At 41.1% G+C, this 23,202-nt stretch overlaps 1 protein-coding gene across 3 annotated transcripts in view; it reads left to right on the plus strand.

Moving 5' to 3' along the window:
- The window catches only part of LOC126092542 (transport and Golgi organization protein 1 homolog), a 158,229-nt gene that overhangs the window by 6,975 nt on the left and 128,052 nt on the right, over window positions 1-23,202 (plus strand). For all 3 annotated transcript variants that reach the window (XR_007521353.1, XM_049908195.1, XM_049908196.1), the window contains exons 2-3: window positions 4,512-4,645; window positions 4,753-7,087. Coding sequence is in view for 2 of the 3 variants with exons in the window: in XM_049908195.1 (XP_049764152.1) it covers window positions 4,512-4,645; window positions 4,753-7,087 (2,469 nt within the window). In the remaining variant the exon portion in view is untranslated. The remainder of the gene's footprint in view (window positions 1-4,511; window positions 4,646-4,752; window positions 7,088-23,202) is intronic.

A 23,202-nucleotide genomic window follows, 5' to 3' on the forward strand; every position in this document is an offset into this window, starting at 1 on the left:
AGTCCCTAATCCTTTGGATTAGGATTTGTTCCTGGGGAGGGGTGGGAGGGGGGGGGGGGGGGCGCTGGGATGATAATACAATTTTTTGATTTCTGGCTTGCGATGGGGGTATTTTCCCCAAAGGGGCCATTTCTCTCCCAAACCCACCTACTGTTACATGTATGGGGAGGGGTGTTCAAGAACAAATGGACAAAAATTTATGTGCTGCAGAGAGTAGGATGCATCTACAGCAGGAAGTGTCTTGAAATTGGAGGTGGGACTATAATAGGAAGTATTCCAGAGTTAGGAATAGTTAAACTTTAATGACTCGTTTTGTCATGTTGCACAACATGAAAAATGCCATGTTGGATGACATGATGGCATGTTTCACATTATACGATATGACATCATGTATCATGTTACTTTATTTGACAAAATGTGTAATGTTACATGATGTGGGTACTAATACTAACAAGGAGAAAAACATGAATATGCCAAGATGTTTCAGTTTAAAATTCTTTGAAGCTGGCAGATAAGTCAGACAGCTATTTTCCATGTTTTTACATCTCTGACTCTGCCCCAAACACATTCACCATTGTTGTTGGTTTTTTTTTCCCCTCTATGACAGGGGCAATTTATTTTTTTTTCCCCCAACACTTTTTCTACCATCATTTTGACATTAGACCATCATAGCTTGGCAACTGATCGAGTATCAGTTTTTTTGATTGGCTTTTGAACTGTGTTGCTTATATTGTGCACCCTAAAACAAAACAAAACAAACACACAAAACTTTCACAAAACAACAGGATGACATTAATTATTTGTATTTGTCTACCTTCTTATAAAATTTGAACAGATTCCCACAAACTTGAAACATAAAAGCAGCACACACAAAGAAGCTAAAAAAAGTGTTTTTGCACCTAAACTCCAAATGAAGCTAGATTTTTAAAACTGATCATTGAACTTCATTGTAAGATTTCACTTTTTTATTTATTCGATTAACTTAAACAATTTCTGTACATCTGCTTATGTGCTGCATTTAGCTCCAATTTAAACTGTTGTATCTGCACAATGAACGAAGATTGTTGTTGTTCTGGTCTTCACTCCAGAGACTGGTTTGATGCAGCTGTCTAGGCTAGTCTATCCTGTGCAAGCTTCTTCTTCTCAGAGTAACTACTGCAACCTACATCCTTCTGAATCTGTTTAGTGTATTCATGCCTTGGTCTCCCTCAATGATTTTTACCCTCCGTACATCCCTCCAGTACTAAATTGATGATGTCTTGACACCTCAGAATGTCTCGTGCCAACCGATCCCTTCGTCTAGTCAAGATGTGCCACAAACTCCTCGTCTCCCCAAACCTATTCAGTACCTCCTCGTTATTTATGTGAACTACCCATCTAATCTTCAGCATTCTTCTGTAGCGCCACATTTCGAAAGCTTTATTCTCTTCTTGTGGAAACTATTTATCATCCATGTTTCACTTCCATAGATGGCTACACTCCATACAAATACTTTCAGAAAAAACTTCCTGGCACTTACGTCTATACTCGATGTTAACAAATTTCTCTTCTGAACGTTTTCCTTGCCATTGCCAGTCTACATTTTATATCCTCTCTACTTTGACCATCATCAGTTATTTTGCTCTCCAAATAGCAAAACTCATTTACTACTTTAAGTGTCTTATTTCCTAATCTAATTCCCTCGACATCACCTGATTTAATTCGACAACATTCCATTATCCTTGTTTTGCTTTTGTTGATGTTAATCTTATATCATCCTTTCAAGACACTGTCCATTCCATTCAGCTGCTCTTCCAGGTCCTTTGCTGTCTCTGACAGAATTACAATATCGTCAGCAAACCTCAAAGTTTTTATTTCTTCTCCCAGGATTTCAATTCCTTCTCCAAATTTTTCTTTTCTTTCCTTTACTGCTTGCTCAATATACAGATTGAATAACACCGGGGATAGGCTACAACCCTCTCTCACTCCCTTCTCAATCACTGCTTCCCTTTCATGCCCCTCGACTCTTATAACTGCCATCTGGTTTCTGTACAAATTGTTAATAGCCTTTCGCTCCCAGTGTTTTACCCCTGCCACCTTCAGAATTTGAAAGAAAGTATTCCAGTCACCATTGTCAAACCCTTTCTCTAAGTCTACAAATGCTAGAAATGTAGGTTTGCCTTTCCTTAATCTATTTTCTAAGGTAAGTCGTAGGGTCAGTACTGCCTCACGTGTTCCAACATTTCTACAGAATCCAAACTGATCTTCCCCGATGTCGGCTTCTACAAGTTTTTCCACTTGTCTGTAAAGAATTCGTGTTAGTATTTTGCAGCCTTGGCTTATTAAACTGATAGTTCGGTAATTTTCACATCTGTCAACACCTGCTTTCTTTGGAATTGGGATTATTATATTCTTCTTGAAGTCTGTCTCATACATCTTCCTCACTAAATGGTAGAGTTTTGTTAGGCCTGGCTCTCCCAAGGCTGTCAGTAGTTCTAATGGAATGTTGTCTACTCCTGGGGCCTTGTTTTGACTTAGGTCTTTCAGTGTTCTGTCAAACCCTTCATGCAGTATCATATCTCCTATTTCATCTTTGTCTACATTCTCTTCAGTTCTATAATATTGCCCTCAAGAACATCGCCCTTCTATAGACCCTCTATATACTTCTTCCACTTTTCTGCCTTCCCTACTTTGCTTAGAACTGGTTTTCGATCTGAGCTCTTGATATTCACACAAGTGGTTCTCTTTTCTCCAGAGTTCCCTTTAATTTTCCCTTAGGCAGTATCCATCGCACCCTTAGTGTTATATGCCTCTACCTGGTGATTTCATTTTTGAGACATTTCTATTCCTTTTTGCGTGCTTCATTTACTGCATTTTTATATTTTCTCCTTCCGTCAATTAAATTCAATCTCTCTTCTGTTACCCAAGGATTTCTACTACCCTTTATCTTTTCACCTGCTTGAACCTCTGCTGCTTTCTCTGTTTCATCTCTCAAAGCTACTTATTCTTCTTCTTCTTCTGTATTTCTTTCCCCCATTCTTGTCATTCATTCCTTAATGGTCTCTCTACAACCTCTGGTTCTTTCCGTTTATCCAGGTCCCATCTCCTTAAATTTCCGCCTTTTTGCAGTTTCTTCCATTTTAATTTACAGTTCATAACCAATAAATTGTGGTCAGACTCCACATCTTCCCTAGTAAATGTCTTACAATTTAAAACCTGGTTTCTAAATCTCTGTCTTACCATTATACAATCTGTCTGAAATCTTCCATTGTCTGCAGACCTCTTCCACGTATACAACCCTCTTTCATGATGTTTACACCAAGTGTTAACTTTGATTAAGTTATGCTCTGTGCAAAATTCTACTAGGTGTCTTCCACTTTCATTCCTTATCCCATTCCATATTCACGTACTACTTTTCCTACTCTCGAATTCCAGTCCTTCATGACTATTAAATTTTCATCTCCCTTCACTATCCAAATAATATATTGAATAATAGTTTTTATCTCATCATAAATTTCATCAATATCTTTATCATCTTTATCAACTTGGTGCAACTGGGGTAGGCTTGGGCTTTAAGTCTGTCTTGACTACAATAATGCATTCACTATGTTGCTCATAGTAGCTTACCCGTGCTCTTATTTTTTTTTTTATTCATTAGTAAATGTACTCCTGCCTTACCCCGATTTGATTTTGTATTTGTAACCACGTATCCACCTGATCAGAAGTCTTGTTCCTCATGCCACCGAATTTAACTAATTCCCACTATATCTAACTTGAACCTATCCATTTCCCCTTTTTAAATTTTCTATCCTCCTTGCCCGATTAAGGGATCTGACATCCCACGCTCCGACCCATAGAACGCCAGTTTACTTTCTCTTGATACGGACATCCTCCTGAGTAGCCCCACCCAGAGATGTGAATGGGGGACTATTTTACCTCTGGAATATTTTACCCAAGAGGACGCCATCATCATTTAACCGTACAGTAAAGTTGCATGCCCCGGGAAAAATTACGGCTATAGTTTCCCCTTGCTTTCAGCCATTTGCAGTACCAGCACACCAAGGCCGGTTTGGTTAATGTTACAAGGCAGATCAGTCAATCATCCAGACTGTTGCCCCTGCAACTACTGAAAAGGCTGCTGCCTCTCTTCAGGAACCACTCGTTTGTCTGGCCCCTCAACAGAGATCCCTCCATTGTGGCTGCACCTAAGGTACGACTATCTGTATCGCTGAGGCACGCTAGCCTCCCCACCAACGGTAATGTCAGTGGTTCATGGGAGGGGAATGATGATTACTGAATTTAAAAAAAAAAAATTAAGAAAAGTAAAAATGATATTTATATATTTTTTTAATTGAATGAAGATGACTGAATTTAAAAAAAAAAGTTCTTTTTGACTTTATCCATTTACCTACCTTTGTCCCAAGTTTTAGCTGATTTGTTCAAATTAAAAGTATTGAAGTGCCGTGCTTAAAAAGCATCTCAGAATTTTTTTGTTACTAAACTAGTTTCGTCCTGCATTTCTTCTCTTTCAGCTCCAATAGCAGAAGCTTACACCTTGATGAATTATGGCAGTGACCACCCAAAAATTTTATCATTTAAGGCAAGACAACCTGTTGTTGTTTATGGAAGAGCAGCTGGAAACAAAGAGCAGTTATTGGATGTGAAGGTAATTTTCATGTCTAAAGCAACTGTTTTTATAGATCTGCAGAAGACATCTAATATTTTTCTAATAAAAAAAGAACCCGACTAATGGAATCTCTGTGTTACTTTCAGATTAACAATAGAAGAGGCTATATTCCTAGGGGCTTAATCAGGGAAACAAAGGTTCTTGTAAAGGCCAAGGATGTCTCACATGTTATCCCTATTGGAGATGATGGTGAAACACGACTAGTAAACAAAAGTAATGGGCCACAAACACATCAAGAAACCTTAAAACAAACTAAGGATACAGATTCACAACAATTAGAAGTGGACACTAAAGATCAGGACATTTCTAGTACAATACAGTACAGGAAACACGAAAACTCAGCAGAGCATATGGAAGATAATATCACATTGCACCACAATGCAACACCAGCTCTTGATGTTTCACCTGGAACAGTGTTGGATGAACCCGATAACCAAACAGACTCTTTCACTTCTGGCACATCACCTTCTATTGCGCACACAGTCACAGAGTCACATTACATGCAGTATTCTACTGTTTCCCATTTTCAAAGGAAGCTTCACGCCATTGAAGACAGTGGGGAAATCGAAGATAAAAGTGGAGAGATAACTGATGGGAGTGCTGAAGACAAAGAAGATCAGAGTCTCCTTGGTGTTATCCATTCAGCAAACTCTGAGCAAGTGACAATGAATGCAGCATCTACTGACATAAATGAGATGTCAGATAGAGTGCAGGCACTGAATGAAGATAATTATTCTGGTAATGATACAAGCAGAGAAGAAACAGATAAAAATATCAAAGATGGTGAAAGTGAGCCCATTATTTCTGCTAAGGACACTGTTACAGTTGAGAAACATGAGGATGGGAAGAAAGTAGAGATTGACAGTGAAGAAATAAATGTTGATTCATTAAATGGAACAGTACTAGAAACCCTACAACACAATGATACTGAATTTGCAGTGGAGATGAATTATAGTAAAAGTTCTGCTGATAACTTGCAAGTACATTCAGACATTTCAGGTGGCTCTGAAATGGATAGAAAGGAACAGGAAGCACAAGTGTTTTCATCTGGTGCTAATCATGATGCTGCTTCAGGGAGTACTCAAGAAGAGCCACAGGGATCACATGACATTTTGGAGAACAATGTATTGCTGCCAAACGACACTGCAGATCAACCACCCCTGTCTCCAAAGAAGACAGATGGCCAGGAAATGGATAGAAAGGAACCTGAAGTACAGATGTCGTCATCTGGTACTGATCTCCATGTTGTTGCAGGGAGTACTCAGGAAGAGCTACAGAGAGCCCATGACATTTCGGATCATCAGAAGATATTGTTGCAGGAAGATACAACAGATCAACCATCCATGTTTGGCCATCTGTCTTCAGAGGAGCCAGATGGGGGTAGTTCATTAGACTTTAATATGAATGATTCAGAAATTAGTGGACAAAATGTTGAAGTAGAAAGTAAAGTATTAAGAAAAGACTCGGCAGAATCAGCAAAAGAAATAGATACAAGATATAGTGATGAGGGAAGTGATGTGGAGACCAAATATTCACAGGAAACTGTTGATAATAGTATGGAAGGTGATGAATATGCTAGTCCTCAAGTGTTTGATAGTTCTGAAGTAGCGCCCGAAGAAATAAGATCTGAGATTTCCCCAGAACTATTGGAAAATGATAGAACTGAAAATTCAAAGGATGTTAATGTCACAGACATTGCTGGAGAGTTTGATTCAGATGCTGCAGAAATTGCCCAGGAGAATGGCGATTCAGGCAGTTACGGTGCAGAAAATATTTCATCAGAAGAAAAAGAAGAAGTAGGAGGAGGAGGAGGAGGAGATATGTCAGGAGATGATATAGCAAAGTTGGGTACGGCTGCTGAATCATATCGTGCTGATTTTTTAGTTGAAGAGGTAACAGCCAGTTCACATGACTTGAGTGTGACAGAAACAAGCATTGGCTCGGAACCTCACCCTGTTTATGATCTGCAGCAAGATGAGGACAGTGAAGTAGTGACAGTCAGCTATGATCATACAGAGACAACTTTGAATCCTGAGAATCAAGATACTCAGTTTCAGGAAACTTCGGTGCCAGAAGAGCAATTTAAGGCAGAGGACATAAAAGATGAAGGTTTTTTTGCAGGGCTGTCAGAATCAGTGCGTTCAACATTTAATAGCATAACTGGTTATGGTTTTGGTTCTTCAGTCACTGAGGGAGAAAGAGAAGCAGATGTAGTTTCCCATAGTAAAGAGTTTGAAGGTGAAGACACACAAAACAAAGAGAAATTAGCTTCTGAAGATATGCAAGTCCCTTCTGCCTGGGATAGGGACCATTCATTGCAAGAGGCAGCACATCACGTGGCAACTGACCCAGATCAGACTGGTCACAAAGTAGATGTTGATGTGCCTTCTGGAAGTGACCTGAGTGAGATATCTTACCAGTGTGAGTATTTTAATAAATACATCCAATACAAACTGCAAACAGATCAGTAGTCTGTAACACATTTTTGAATACCATGGTGTAGATTTGAAAACTGAAGTGCTTCAGCAATGGTATCAGCACTTCCGCACATTCCGTGAAGTAATACATTTTATTTAACTGAATGAAATTGTTTAAGGAAGCGTCTAAGAGCTGTAGTGTCACATTTACGTAAATGTAGTGTGTAGCACAGTTGTCATTTGTTTGTTTCGAATGGCAAGCCACTGTTCATCACTGCTTTGTAAGGACACAGTCTTTGTTTGTGACACACAATGCTTCTGTACTTTAATTCTTAAGTTATTAGTACTAGGATGGTAGGGTGTGTACGTGCGGTGTGCTGATGCAGGTGGAGCTGGCAACAGTTCACATACAGCTGAAGGTGCTTTTGGCCCCAATCAGATGTCTGCAGGCTGCTGCCTGAATTTGAGATACCTTGAAGCATACATACCAGTTACAGGGAGCTCCAGTGTTAAGGCAAATATGGAGCCCCTTAGGAAAATGGTGTCAAAAACTAGCAAGAAGTCCAGTGCGCATTCAGTACATTTGGTGATGGATACTTCCTTAAACAATTTCAAAGAGGTGTAGTCTTACATTTATGTAAATGTAGTGTGTAGTGCAGTTGTCATTTATTTGTTTTGAATGACCAATGACGGTTCATCACAGCTTAGTAAGGATACAGCCTTTGTTGGTGACACACAAGGAGAGCAGCATGCTTTTGTACTTTAATTCTTAAGTTATTAGTACTAGGATGGGTAGGTTTTGTACATGCCATGTGCTGATGCAGGTGGAGCTGGTCACAATTCACATACAGATGAAAATGCTTTTGGGTCCGATCAGCTGTCTGCAGCCTGCTGCCTCAAGCTGAGGCACCTTGAAGTACACCTGAAGCGGGGAAGCTTCCCTCACTGCAGGGCCAGTGTTGCTTTGTAATGCTTTTGCATTGCTCAAGGCAGGCAGTAAATATGGAGGCTGCTTGTATGGTCTTTCTCAATCACGATGTGCATGGACAGGTGCTTGCTTTTTCAGCAGGATCTGAGCAGGCACATGGACGGAGAGGGCGGGGCGGAGGATACTAGTTACAGGAAGCTCCAGAGTTTGGTGCATTATGGAGCCCCTTAGAAAAATAGTGTCAAAAGCTAGCAAAAGGTTGAGTGCGCACTCAGTATATTTGCTGGTGGATCTCATCCTAAATGTGGGGGAGGCCCTGACAGTTGCTGTCAAGGGTGCGGGGTACAGTCTTATGCAAGTTGTGGCTTATGTCGGCACCAGTAAGGTCTGCCACATGGGTCCTGAGGCCATCCCCAGTTTGTGCAGGTGACTGACAGAAGTGGTGAAAGGTACTTGCCTTGCTATTGTGGTTTAGTCAGAGCTCACAATTTGCAGTGTCATCATACCCAAAGTTGATTGGTGTCCTTTCATTTGGAACTGAGTAGAAGGTCTCAACCAAAGGCTCTGTTGATTCTGTGACTATGTCAGCTGCATATTTCTATACCTTCATTGGAGTGGAGAATTGTAGGATTCCCCTTGATAAGTGATGGATGCACTACACAAAGGAAACAGCAACCCATGTAGCAGAGTACTTATGGAGCGCACATGGTGGTTTTTTAGGTTAGGTGGTAGTTTTCATTCCTCTAGTGAACACTTGCCAGTCAGTATGCACAGAGTGAAGTCAGACCACATACAGAATAGACACACTTAGACTGTCTAAATTTGAAGACAATCAAAGTATTCATAACAAAATTGCTGAGTTTATTGCCCTCTTGCAAAGAAGTTATGTTCAAATTATTGTCAAAACAGAGAGCTGGCTAAAACCTAAAGTAGAAAGTCCTGAAATATTTAGCAAGGCATTGTACGTACATCTAAAACCTAGTAGCCACCATAGGAGAAGGAGTGTTCATTGCAGGAGGACAAAAATACTGTCTACCAAGGTCAAAATAGAGTCTGTGTAGTTATCTGGGTCCGAGTAACAGGCCTAGATAAATTCATATTAATTATTGACTGTTTCTATTGGTCACCCAATTCTGCTGTGACAATTTTAGATTTGGGCGAATGAAGTCTACACTTAGTAATGTGGGAATCCCCAAATCATTCAGTATTAGTTGGAGGTGACTGTCAAGTATAGAGTGGGACATCTCTGGATTCATTGCAAGTGGTACAGACAGACAGCCCTGTAGAGTATTTCTGAATACATTTTCTGAAAACTGTCTGGAGCAGCTAGTTCAGCAGCCTGCACACAATAGAAATATTTTGGGCCTTTTATCTACAAGCAGTGTAAGTATAGAGACAGGTTTGATCATGATGCCATCAGATAATTGTTACTGAAATTCATAAATCCATCAAGAAAGCTAGGAGAGTATTTTTGCCAAAAAGAGCAAATAATTACTAGCTAGCGTCCCACTTACACAATGAATCTACATCATTTAGTTCCAGTATGATGGACATAAATGAATTATGGGCAAAGTTTACACTCATTGTAAATAGTATTCTGAAGAAGTAAGAGGATTGTGGATGAAAAAGACCCACCGTGCTTTGATAACCTAGTGCTGCGTAAGCTGAAAATGTTACACTCTCGGTTCAAAACAGAATGTACAAATGTTAACTGACAGAAGTTAGTAGAAATTCATTTGTTTGTAAATAGATTGATGTGTGAAGCAGACAACAGTTTCCAATGATTTTGCCAAGAACATGAAAAGATTCTGGTCCTACATAAAGTTGCAAATTGGGTCTAACCTTTCTGTCCAGTTTGGTGCGGCCATAGAAGGCTGCAGAAGGAAAGCTGGAGTTTTAAATTTCACATTTAGGAAATAATTCGTGCAGGAGAATTGTATAAACCTACCGTAGGTTGACTGTTGCACAGACTCTGGTATGGAGGACATTGTAATAGGCATCCCAGTCATAAAGAAGCTGTTGAAATAGTTGAAAACAGATAAGTCACCAGGTATAGATGGAATCTCAATTCGGTTTTATAGAAAGTGCTCTATGGCATTGTCCCCTTTATTTTAAATCTCTCTTGCAGTACAGATTCCTAAACAGCTGGAAAAAATTGAATGTGGCTCCTGTTTATGAGAAAGATAAAAGAGCAGTATCATTAACATTGGTTTGCTGCAGAATTCTTGAACATATTCTAAGTTTGAATACAACACATTTCCTTGAAACAGAAGAGAGTCATGTGAAACTCAGCTTCCCCTTGTAGCCTGCGAACTATGGATGAAGAATAACCACAAGGACTGTTGATAGCTTCTAAAATATCAGGAATCCAATATATCAGTATTCAAAAATATATCCTTATCGGCCCTCGATAGATCGAAAAAGTATCTATTTATAGAAGAAAAAAATATTGACATACCAATCTATAAAAGTATCAGTTCACATTGTAAATATAATGCCAATTTTAGAGCTCTAGATTTAAGTGTTAATTTATTATTAGATATTCTGTACATCAACAAGCTAGCAGCCTGCATATCCCCATTAGAGCAAGAACTGAAAGAAAAACTGTACACTTTCACACTTAGCGATAACCACCCTGCTAATAATGGTAACTGCATGTAAGTGGCGCAATTAAAGGTGACCGTCATTCAGTTTTGTCACATATCAGAATTTTCTGGAACACTTTATGATGACTTCCCAGTTGGAAAAAAAAAATCGATATTTTATCACAGCCCTAATAACAATCATATTCCTTGATTTCTTGAAAGTGTTCCACTGCTGACATTTAATGAAGGTCCAGACATATGGATTAGGTTCTCAGATACGTGAGTGGCTCGAAGAATTCTTAAATAATAGAAGCCAGTATGTTGCCCTCAGTGGTGAGTGTTTGCTAGAGACAAGGATGTTGTCAGAATTGCCCCAGGGAAGTATGATAGGATCACTCTTGTTTTCTGTATACATAAATAATTGGACGGACATGGTGAACAGTAATCTGCACTGTTAGCCAGTGATGCTGTGGGTGCATGGGAATCTGTCTTCATGAGTGATTGTAGGAGGATACAAGATGACTTGGACAAAACTTCTTGTTGGTGTGTTGAATGGCAGATTGTGCAAGATGTGTAAAAATGTAAATTAACACAGATGAGTAGAAGAAGCAGTTGAGTAATGTTAGAATGCAATATTAGTAATGTGCTGCTTGGCACAATGATATTGATTGAATATCTAGCCATAACTTTGGAAAGTGATATGAAATGGAAGCGTGCTATGTCAGATGCCTTAATCGGGCAGGTAGGTTAGAAAATTTAAAAAGGGAAATGGATAGGTTAAAGTTAGATATAGTGGAAATTAGTGAAGTTCGGAGGCAGGACAGGGTGTATACGACCCGGGACAACTGGGAAATCCGGGGAAAACCCGGGAATTTTTTCATCCAGGAGAAAAGTGGGAAAAACCCGGGAATTTTTCATTGTTTTAACTTTCAGTTAAATTTTTGTAATTTTGACTGAAGAATTGATTCTCTAGCAAAGAATGTTATTGTATACTGATACTGTAGAATGATACTGCAGCAATAAAATTTAAATGAGAGGGAAAAAAATTTACTTTAGTTGCAAAGGAAATGTGCAATTTACGACAACAAAACACCGTGCACGCACAAGCGTCTGCAAATAGCAAAAATATGTCAAAGGCCGTAGGGCGCAGTCTGTAATTCTTCGTAGCAATAAACTGCTTGCTATGAACATGACGACACAACTGTTCACATTAGGTTCGTTTGACCAGCTGCCAGCGGTCTGTTGTGCATGCGCATTTGATTCGCGTATGAGCAGTACCTTCTCCCGCTTCCCGCTACTTGAAGTTTGGCTGTTGGCTGTATCGGTAGTAGCAGCAAGCAGCCAGATGCAAACGAGAAAATTTTTTCTCACGCGCCCTAGCTGCCAGATTCGCTCTTGCACAGAGTTGTCTGAGTTGTAGTGGGGAGGGGGTTAGTCTGCACATGACCCGTGTTTACGTAAAGTGATTTCGCTGCTTCTCTTCTTGTACAGCTCCCACGTCAAATGAAAACAAAACGGATTTCTGTGGCCGGGAGCTATCAAGTGAATCAAAATACATTCACATAATAACGGAGGGCTAAAATAAAGTATTAATTTCAGTTTTCTGATTTTATTTTATTTCCAAGTTAGTAGCAGTCAAGCATTAATCGCCTTGCAGAACAATGAAGTTATTTTTCCAAGTTTGCTAAAGAAATTTGGCTTTATTAATCTTTCTGCTGAGGCATTCATTTTATTTGAAACGAAGTGTTTCATTCTGCAGTATTGGCTAGTTCCAACTGTTCGATGAATTTCAAGTGCACATTATCATCTTGTCCTATGTATGGCATTATGCCATAATAAAGAACCAAAAATGAGATTGTAGACTACTGGTACTCCAATAAAATTTCCATCCCAAAAACCACACTGAAAAGCTTAATATCAGATGGGACCTACTTCATTGTGAATCTGGAAAAAGCCAGTTTGCACTTCAAGCCGAATTATACATTTTAGTATGGCTTACGAAATTTCGATGCTCTTTGGAGTATCCTCTGATGCCCTGTTTCTTTTATGGTTTAATGTGAGCTCTCTTAGTGCTTTAGACACACGAACATGCGGGCTTCCTACACCACTGCAGTTGCACATGCACAATAATGCTTTTTCTGGCAACTGGTAAATGAAACCTGTTTCTAACAGTCTCTGGATAGTATTGCGAACGGTAGTTAGAAAAGTGTTACTTTCAAAGTAATTTCTTTTTACGCAAGATGAATTATGTTATGTGTGAGAAAGTGGGATGGTTATCTAAATCGCAGAGCGTTCAAAACTGAACAGTTTGAGGACCAGCCACTTACAAGAATTTCGAGCCAAGACATTTATGTCATAATTTTAAAGTATAACACACGCAAGAAAAGATCAATATTACATGTGAAAGCTTAGCTTTTGTTGTAGTGTGTTAATCTTAGAGACCAATATTATATGTGAAAGCTTAGCTTTTCTTGTAGATATACGGTACTGTGTACATACTTTTCCTCTTGCGTGGTCGCGCTATGTAACCAGTAATCTTGCTATTGGCTGACTATAACACGTGTCCTATGCTCTGAATAGCTGCTGTCATCGTCTGGTGAGATCTCGTGGCTTGAGATATGACTTGCTTACAAAAGGACATCGCAACCTCGGTTGCAACGCTCCAGAAACTAATGCGCCGTGTTTGGTGCAATTCGAATTTATACTTTGGTAATACGAAAATATGCAGCGTATATGTTGCTGCAAATCAAAGGTTTTTCCAAAACTTCTCTCCTTTTTTTTTTCATTAAAAGGATCTCCAAAACTTCTCAGCTCCGTCTTTTGTTTTTCTTCCCGGGAAGAATTATATAAAACGTTAACCATTCAAAGGATTGATAAGTTTTACAGTTCCGAGGGGAAATCTACGAAAAACCTACTGTCACTTAGCACAGAAAAAGTGTATTTTCGCCCGGGAAAAAGCATATTTTTTAAACGGGATATCCGGGAGAAATCCGGGAACAATTTGGGAATTTTTTTTCCTTGTCCCCGTATACACCCTGCAGGAGGAACAAGACTTCTGGTCAAGTGAATACAGGGTTAAATACAAAATCAAATAGGGGTAATTCAGGAGTAGGTATAATAATGAATAAAAAAATAGGAATGCGGGTAAGCTACTATAAACAGCATAGTGAACGCATTATTGTGGCCAAGACAGGCACGAAGCCCACGCCTACCACAGTTGTACAAGTTTATATGCCAACTAGCTGCTCAGATGACGAAGAGATTGATGAAATGTATGATGAGATAAAAGAAATTATTCAGATAGTGAAGGGAGACGAAAATTTAATAGTCATGGGTGACTGGAATTCGATAGTAGGAAAAGGAAGGGAAGGAAACGTAGTAGGTGAATATGGAATGGGGCTAAGGAATGAAAGAGGAAGCTGCCTGGTAGAATTTAGCACAGAGTATAACTTATTCATAGCTAACATTTGGTTCAAGAATCATAAAAGGAGGTTGTATACATGGAAGAGGCCTGGAGATACTCGAAGGTTTCAGATAGATTATATAATGGTAAGACAGAGATTTAGGAACCAGGTTTAAAATTGTAAGACATTTCCAGTAGCAGATGTGGACTCTGACCACAATTTATTGGTTATGAACTGTAGATTAAAACTGAAGAAACTGCAAAAAGGTGGGAATTTGAGGAGATGGGATCTGGATAAACTGACAGAACCAGAGGTTGTACAGTGTTTCAGGGAGAGCATAAGGGAACAATTGACAGGAATGGGGGAAAGAAGTACAGTAGAAGAAGAATGGGTAGCTTTGAGGGATGAAGTAGTGAAGGCAGCAGAGGATCAAGTAGGTAAAAATACGAGGGCTAGTAGAAATCCTTGGGTAACAGAAGAAATATTGAATTTATTTGATGAAAGGAGAAAATATAAAAATGCAGTAAATGAAGCAGGCAAAAAGGAATACAAACGTCTCAAAAATGAGATCGACAGGAAGTGCAAAATGGCTAAGCAGGGATGGCTGGAGGACAAATTTAAGGATGTAGAGTCATATCTCTGTAGGGTAAGATAGATCCTGACTACAGGAAAATTAGAGAGACTTTTGGAGAAAGAGAACCATTTGTGTGAATATCAAGAGCTGAGATGGAAACCCAGTTCTAAGCAAAGAAGAGAAATCAGAAAGGTGGAAAGAGTATATAGAGGGTCTGTACAAGGGTGATGTACTTGAGGTCAATATTATAGAAATGGAATTGGATGTAGATGAAGATGAAATGGGAGATATGATACTGCGTGAAGAGTTTGACAGAACACTGAAAGACCTAAGCTGAAACAAGGCTCCGAGAGTAGACAACAGTCCATTAGAACTACTGATAGCCTTGGGAGAGCCAGCCCTGACAAAACTCTACCATCTGGTGAGCAAGATGTATGGGACAGGTGAAATACCCTCAGACTTCAAGAAGAATATAATAATTCCAATCCCAAAGAAAGCAGGTGTTGACAGATGTGAAAATTACCAAGCTATCAGTTTAATAATCCACAGCTGCAAAATACTAACACGAATTCTTTACAGACAAGTGGAAAAACTGGTAGAAGCTGACATCGGGGAAGATCAGTTTGATTTCTGTAGAAATGTTGGAACATGTGAGGCAATACTGACTGTACAACTTATCTTAGAAAATAGATTTAGGAAAGGCAAACCTACATTTCTAGCATTTGTAGACTTAGAGAAAGCTTTTGACAATGTTGACTGGAATACTCTCTTTCAAATTCTGAAGGTGGCAGGGGTAAAATACAGGGAGCGAAAGGCTATTTACAATTTGTACAGAAACCAGATGGCAGTTATAAGAGTCGAGGGGCATGAAAGGGAAGCAGTGATTGGGAAGGGAGTGAGACAGGGTTGTAGCCTATCCCCAATGTTATTCAATCTGTATGTTGAGCAAGTAGTAAAGGAAACAAAAGAAAAATTCAGAGTAGGAATTAAAATCCATGGAGAAGAAATAAAAACTTTGAGGTTTGCCGATGACATTGCAATTCTGTCAGAGACAGCAAAGGACCTGGAAGAGCAGCTCAACAGAATGGACATTGTGTTGAAAGGAGGATATAAGATGAACATCAACAAAAGCAAAATAAGGATAATGGAATGTACTCGAATTAAATCGGGTGATGCTGAGGGTATTAGATTAGGAAATAAGAAGCTTAATGTAGTAAATTTGTTTTGCTATATGGGGAGAAAAATAACTGATGATGGTCGAAGTAGAGAGGATATAAAATGTAGACTGGCAATGGCAAGGAATGCGTTTCTGAAGAAGAGAAATTTGTTAACATCAAGTATAGACCTAAGTGCCAGGAAGTCTTTTCTGAAAGTATTTGTATGAAGTGTAGCCATGTATGGAAGTGAAATGTGGACGATATATAGTTTAGACAAAAAGAGAATATAAGCTTTCGAAATGTGGTGCTACAGAAGAATGTTGAAGGTTAGATGCTTAGATCACATAACTAATGAGGAGGTTTTGAATAGAATTGGGGAGAAGGGAAATTTGTGGCACAACTTGACTAGTAGAAGGGATCGGTTGGTAGGACATATTCTGAGGCATCAAGGGATCACCAATTTAGTATTGGAGGGCAACGTGGAGGGTAAAAATCATAGAGGGAGACCAAGAGATGAATACACTAAACAGATTCAGAAGGATGTATGTTGCAGTAGGTACTGGGAGATGAAGAAGCTTGCACAGGGTAGAGTAGCATGGAGAGCTGCATCAAACCAGTCTCTGAACTGAAGACAACAACAATGAAATTGAACAACTATGTGAGAATGGTCATAGGGTAGGCAGATGGACAACTTCGGTTCATTGGTAGAATTTCAGTAAACTGTGGTTCATTTAGAAAGGAAATCATGTATAGAATGCTAGTGTGACCCATTGTTGAGTGTTCAGAGTCTTGTTGCTAGATTCGGTTCCAGTAGGTTCGATCAACACATGCCTGCTGTGGAGGTGCTTCATGAATTCCATCGGGAATCTCTGGAGGGAAGACTACGTTCCTTTCATGAAACACTATTGAGAAAATTTAGAGAACCTACAATTGAAGCTGAATATAGAATGATTCTACTATTGCTAACATTCATTTCATGTAAGAACTATCAAACAATGGAAAATCCAGGATGGAATGTAACAATACCAGAGAAGGAAAGTTGCTACTCACCATACAGCGAAGATGCTGAGTCGCGATAGGCACAATAAAAAGATTCACACACTCATAGCTCTCTGCCATTAAGGCCTTTGTCAGCAGTAGACACACACACACACACACACACACACACACACACACACACACATGCAAACGCAACTTGCACACACGTCTGCAGTCTCAGAGAGCTGAAACTACACTGTGAGCAGCAGCACCAGTGCATGATGGGAGTGGGCGACTGTGTGGAAGTAAGGAGGAGGCTGGGGCAGGGAGGGGGAGGGATGTATGGTGGGAGTGACGGACAGTGAAGTTTTGCGGTATAGACAGAGGGCAGGAGAGAGAGTGTGGAGGGGGAAGGGGTAAGTAGCGGAGAGGAGGGAAATAAAAAGAAAAATAAATTAAAAGACTGGGTGTGGCGGTGAAATGATGGCTGTGTAGTGGTGAAATGGGAACAGGGAAGGGGCTGGATGGGTGAGGACAGTGACTTAACGAAGGTTGAGGCCAGGAGGGTAACGGGAACATAGCATGTATTGCAGGGAAAGTTCCTACCTGCACAATTCAGAAAAGCTGGTGTTGGTGGGAAGGATCCATATGGCACAGGCTGTGAAGCAGTCATTGAAATTAAGGATATCATGTTTTTCAGCGTGTTCAGCAACAGGGTGGTCCACTTGTTTTTTGGCCACAGTTTGATGGTGGTCATTCATGTGGACAGAAAGCTTGTTGGTTGTCATGCCTACATAGAATGCAGCACAGTGGTTGCAGCTTAGCTTGTAAATCACATGGCAGGTTTCACTGGTAGCCCTGCCTTTGATGGGATAGGTGATGTTAGTGAACTGGCTGGAGTAGGTGGTGGTAGGAGGATGTATGGGACAGGTCTTGCATCTAGGTCTATTACAGGGGTATGAGCCATGAGGTAAGGGATTGGGAGCAGGGGTTGTGTAAGGATGGACGAGTTCATTGGACAGCAGAATACCATGGTAGGAGGGGTGGGAAGGATAGTGGGTAGGACATTTCTCATTTCAGGGCACGACTAGAGGTAATCGAAACCCTGGTGGAGAAAGTAATTCAATTGCTCCAGTCCCAGGCGGTACTGAGTTAAGAGGGGAATGCTCCTCTGTTGTCGGACTGTGGGACTTTGGGAGATGGTAGGAGACTGGAAAGATAAGGCACGGGGGATTTGTTTGTGTACAAGGATGGGAGGATAATTACGGTCAGTGAAGGCTTCAGTGAGACCCTCGGTATATTTAGAGGAGGACTGCTCGTCGCTGTAGATGCTACGACCACGGGTGGCTAGGCTGTACGGAAGGGACTTCTTGGTATGGAATGGGTGGCAGCTGCCGAAGTGGAGGTATTGCTGGTGGTTAGTAGGTTTGATATGGACGGAGGTACTGATGTAGCCATCTCTGAGGTGAAGGTCAACATCTAGGAAGGTGGCTTGTTGGGTTGAGTAGGACCAGGTGAAGCAAATGGGGGAGAAGTTGTTGAGGTTCTGGAGGTGTCCTCACCTTCAATCCAGATAGCAAAGATGTCATCAATTAATCTGAACCAGGTGAGGGGTTTAGGATTCTGGGTTTTTAGGAAGGATTCCTCTACATGGCCCATAAATGGGTTAGCATAGATGGTGCCATGTGGGTGTCCATAGCTGTACCATGGATTTGTTTGTAGGTAATGCCTTCAAAGGAGAAGTAATTGTAGGTGAGGATATAGTTGGTCATGGAGACTAGGAACGAGGTTGTTGGTTTGGAATCCATAGGGCATCTGGAAAGGTAGTTTTCGATAGCAGTAGAGCCAAGGGCATTAGGAATATTGTACAGAGAGGAGGCATCCAATATTGACGAGCAGGGCACCATGTGGTAAAAGGGAAACGAGCTGTGGTGAATCGGTCGAGGAAATTGTTGGTATATGTTATGTAGGAGGATAGGTTCCGGGTAATAGGTTGAAGGTGTTGGTCTACAAGAGCAAAGATTCTCTCAGTGGGGGCACAGTAACTGACCACAATAGGGCGTCCTGGGTGGTTGGGTTTATGGACCTTAGGAAGCATGTAGAAGGTGGGAGTGCAGGGAGTGGTAGGGGCAAGTAGAGAGATGGACTCTGGGGAGAGGTTCTGGGATGGGCCTAAGGATTTGAGTAGTGACTGGAGATCCTGCTGGATCTTCTACACACTATCCTTCCCACCCCTCCTACCGCGGTATTCCGCCGTTCACCGAACCGGCACAATATACTCATCCATCTTTACACAATCCCTGCTCCAAATCCCTTACCTCATGGCTCATACCCCTGTAATACACCTAGATGCAAGACCTGTCTCATACATCCTCCTACCACCACCTACTCCAGTCCGGTCACTAACCTTACCTATCCCATCAAAGGCAGGACTATCTGTGAAACCAGTCATGTGATTTACAAGCTAATCTGCAACCACTGCGATGCATTCTATGTAGGTATGAGAACCAACAAGCTGTCTGTCCGCATGAATGGCCACCGACAAACTGTGGCCAAAAAACAAGTGGACCATCCTGTTGCTGAACACGCTGCCAAACATGATACTCCTCATCTCAATTACTGCTTCACAGCCTGTGCCATATGGATCCTTCCCACCAACACCAGCTTTTGTGAATTGCGCAGGTTGAGCTTTCCCTGCAATACATCCTAGGTTCCCGTAACCCTCCTGGCCTCAACCTTCGTTAGTCACTGTCCTCACCCATTCAGCCCCTTCCCTGTTCCCATTCCAGCACTACACAGCCATAATTTCACCGCCACACCCAGTCTTTTAATTTATTTTTATTTTTATTTCATGGTGTGGGTTCCTGTAGTCATGTCCTAGTTCATGAACCACGGGCAACGTATGAGTGGCCAAGTAAGTGGTCCCGACAGTCGGGATACCAGTTACTTTGGAATAAGGCTGGGCATCTCGGACATATTCTGAGTCGTGGTCACCTTTGTGCTCATACGGCAAAGACTACCAAATCCACCGGTTAGTCCCTCAGCCGTTAGGGGTAAAACCCAATGGGACTCGGGGCAAGTAAGGCTAGCAACCTGCTTCCCTGGTACTTTAAATATGATGCTGGCAATAATCAGAGCAAAATGCCTCGGACCTTTGGAGGTGACGGAGTCCCACCTCTAACTGACAAACCAGGGACTCCTAAGATACGACTTGGCAAACAAATGGTAATGAGATGGGGAGCTATTAATATCAATGGGGGCTACTCTGGGAAGAAGGTAGAGCTGGCAGAGGCTGCAAGTAAGATGGGGCTGGACGTTTTAGCTGTTAGTGACATTCGGGTAAGGGGTGAGAAAGAAGAGGAAGTGGGAGAATACAAGGTCTACCTGTCAGGAGTCAAAGCAGGAATAGCACAATGGGGTGTTGGGCTTTACATCAGGAAAGAAATGGAACCCAGTGTAGTTGCAGTAAGGTATGTAAACGAACGACTGATGTGGATAGATTTGACAGTGTCTAGCAAGAAAATTAGGATTGTGTCAGTATATTCGCATTGTGAAGGGACAGATCAAGAAAAGATGGATAGTTTATATGAAGCACTCAGTGATGTAGTTGTTAGAGTAAAGGACAAGGATAGTGTTCTGCTCATGGGTGATTTTAATGCCAGGATTGGAAATCGAACAGAAGGGTATGAAAAGGTTATGGGTAAATTTGGAGAGGATATGGAGGCCAACAGGAACGGGAAACAACTCTTGGATTTCTGTGCCAGTATGGGCTTAGTAATCACAAACTCCTTTTTTAAACATAAGAACATTCACCGGTATACTTGGGAAGGCAGGGGAACCAGATCTGTCATTGACTATATAATAACAGATCAGGAATTCAGGAAGGCTGTGAGGGACACACGTGTATTCAGGGGCTTCTTTGATGACACTGATCATTATTTAATCTGCAGTGAAATTGGGATTGTGAGGCCGAAAGTGCAGGAGGTCAGGTCCATATGTAGGAGGATAAGAGTGGAGAAACTTCAGGATAAGGAAATCAGGCACAAGTACATAACAGCGATCTCAGAAAGGTACCAGTTAGTTGAATGTAGTCAATTACAGTCATTGGAAAAGGAATGGCCAAGGTACAGGAACACAGTACTAGAAGTGGCTAAAGAATGTCTTGGAACAGTAGTGTGTAAAAGTAGGATGAAGCAAACAGCTTGGTGGAATGATACAGTCAAGGCAGCCTGTAAAAGGAAAAAGAAGGCGTATCAAAAATGGCTACATACCAGAACCCAGGTAGACAGAGAAAGTTATGTTGAAGTAAGAAACAAAGCCAAACAGATAATTGCAGCATTGAAGAAGAAATTGTGGGAAGACTTTGGAAACAGGTTGGAGACTATGGGTCAAGCTGCTGGTAAACCATTCTGGAGTGTAATTAGCAGTCTTCGAAAGAGAGGTAAGAAGGAAATGACAAGTATTTTGGACAGGTCAGGAAAACTGCTGGTGAATCCTGTGGATGCCTTGGGCAGATGGAGGAAATATTTTGAAGAGTTGCTCAATGTAGGTGAAAATGCGATCAGTAATGTTTCAGATTTCGAGGTAGAATGGGATAGGAATGATGATGGAAATACGATCACATTTGAGGAAGTGGAAAAAATGGTCAATAGATTGCAGTGCAATAAAGCGGCTGGGGTGGATGAAATTAAGTCGGAACTCATCAAATACAGTGGAATGTCAGGTCTTAAATGGCTACACAGGATAATTGAAATGGTCTGGGAGTCGGGACAGGTTCCATCAGACTGGACAAAAGCAGTCATCACACCAATCTTTAAACATGGAAACAGAAAAGATTGTAACAACTACAGAGGTATCTCTTTAATCAGCGTTGTGGGTAAAATCTTCTCAGGTATTGTTGAAAGGAAAGTGCGAGTATTAGTTGAGGACCAATTGGATGAAAATCAGTGTGGGTTTAGGCCTCTTAGAGGTTGTCAGGACCAGATCTTTAGCTTACGGCAAATAATGGAGAAGTGTTATGAGTGGGACAGGGAATTGTATCTATGCTTTATAGATCTAGAAAAGGCATATGACCGGGTTCCTAGGAGGAAGTTATTGTCTCTTCTACAAGATTATGGAATAGGAGGCAAACTTTTGCAAGCAATTAAAGGTCTTTACATGGATAGTCAGGCAGCAGTTAGAGTTGAAGGTAAATTGAGTTCATGGTTCAGAGTAGTTTCAGGGGTAAGACGAGGCTGCAACCTGTCTCCATTGTTGTTCATATTATTTATGGATCATATGTTGAAAACAATAGACTGGCTGGGTGAGATTAAGATATGTGAACACAAAATAAGCAGTCTTGCATATGCGGATGACTTAGTTGTGATGGCAGATTCGATTGAAAGTTTGCAAAGTAATATTTCAAAGCTAGATCAGACATGTAAGGACTATGGTATGAAGATTAGCATCTCCAAAACGAAAGTAATGTCAGTGGGAAAGAAATATAAACGGATTGAGTGCCAAATAGGAGGAACAAAGTTAGAACAGGTGGACGGTTTCAAGTACTTAGGATGCATATTCTCACAGGATGGCAACATAGTGAAAGAACTGGAAGCGAGGTGTAGCAAAGCTAATGCAGTGAGCGCTCAGCTACGATCTACTCTATTCTGCAAGAAGGAAGTCAGTACCAAGACAAAGTTATCTGTGCACCGTTCAATCTTTCGACCAACTTTGTTGTATGGGAGCGAAAGCTGGGTGGATTCAGGTTACCTTATCAACAAGGTTGAGGTTATGGATATGAAAGTAGCTAGGATGATTGCAGGTACTAGTAGATGGGAACAATGGCAGGAGGGTGTCCACAATGAGGAAATCAAAGAAAAACTGGGAATGAACTCTATAGATGTAGCAGTCAGGGCGAACAGGCTTAGATGGTGGGGTCATGTTACACGCATGGGAGAAGCAAGGTTACCCAAGAGACTCATGGATTCAGCAGTAGAGGGTAGGAGGAGTCGGGGCAGACCAAGGAGAAGGTACCTGGATTCGGTTAAGAATGATTTTGAAGTAATAGGTATAACATCAGAAGAGGCACCAATGTTAGCACTGAATAGGGGATCATGGAGGAACTGTATAAGGGGGGCTATGCTCCAGACTGAACGCTGAAAGGCATAATCAGTCTTAAATGCTGCTGATGATGATGATTTTATTTCTCTCTTTTCCGCTACTTGCCCCCTCCCCCCTTCGCACCTTCTCTCCTGCCCTCCGTCTAAACTGCAACACTTCACTGTCTGCCACTCCCACCATACATCCCTCCCCCTCCCTGCCTCAGCCTCCTCCTCCTTACCCCCACCCAGTTGCCACTCCCATCATGCACTGGTGCTGCTGCTCACAGTGTAGTTTCAGCTCTCTGAGACTGCAGATGTGTGTGCAAGTTATGTTTGCGTGAGTGTGTGTCTGTGTCTACTTCTGACAATGGCCTTGATGGCCGAAAGCTATGAGTATGTGAATCTTTTTATTG

The sequence above is a fragment of the Schistocerca cancellata genome, chromosome 7, assembly GCF_023864275.1.
Source record: "Schistocerca cancellata isolate TAMUIC-IGC-003103 chromosome 7, iqSchCanc2.1, whole genome shotgun sequence".
NCBI lineage: Eukaryota > Metazoa > Arthropoda > Insecta > Orthoptera > Acrididae > Schistocerca > Schistocerca cancellata.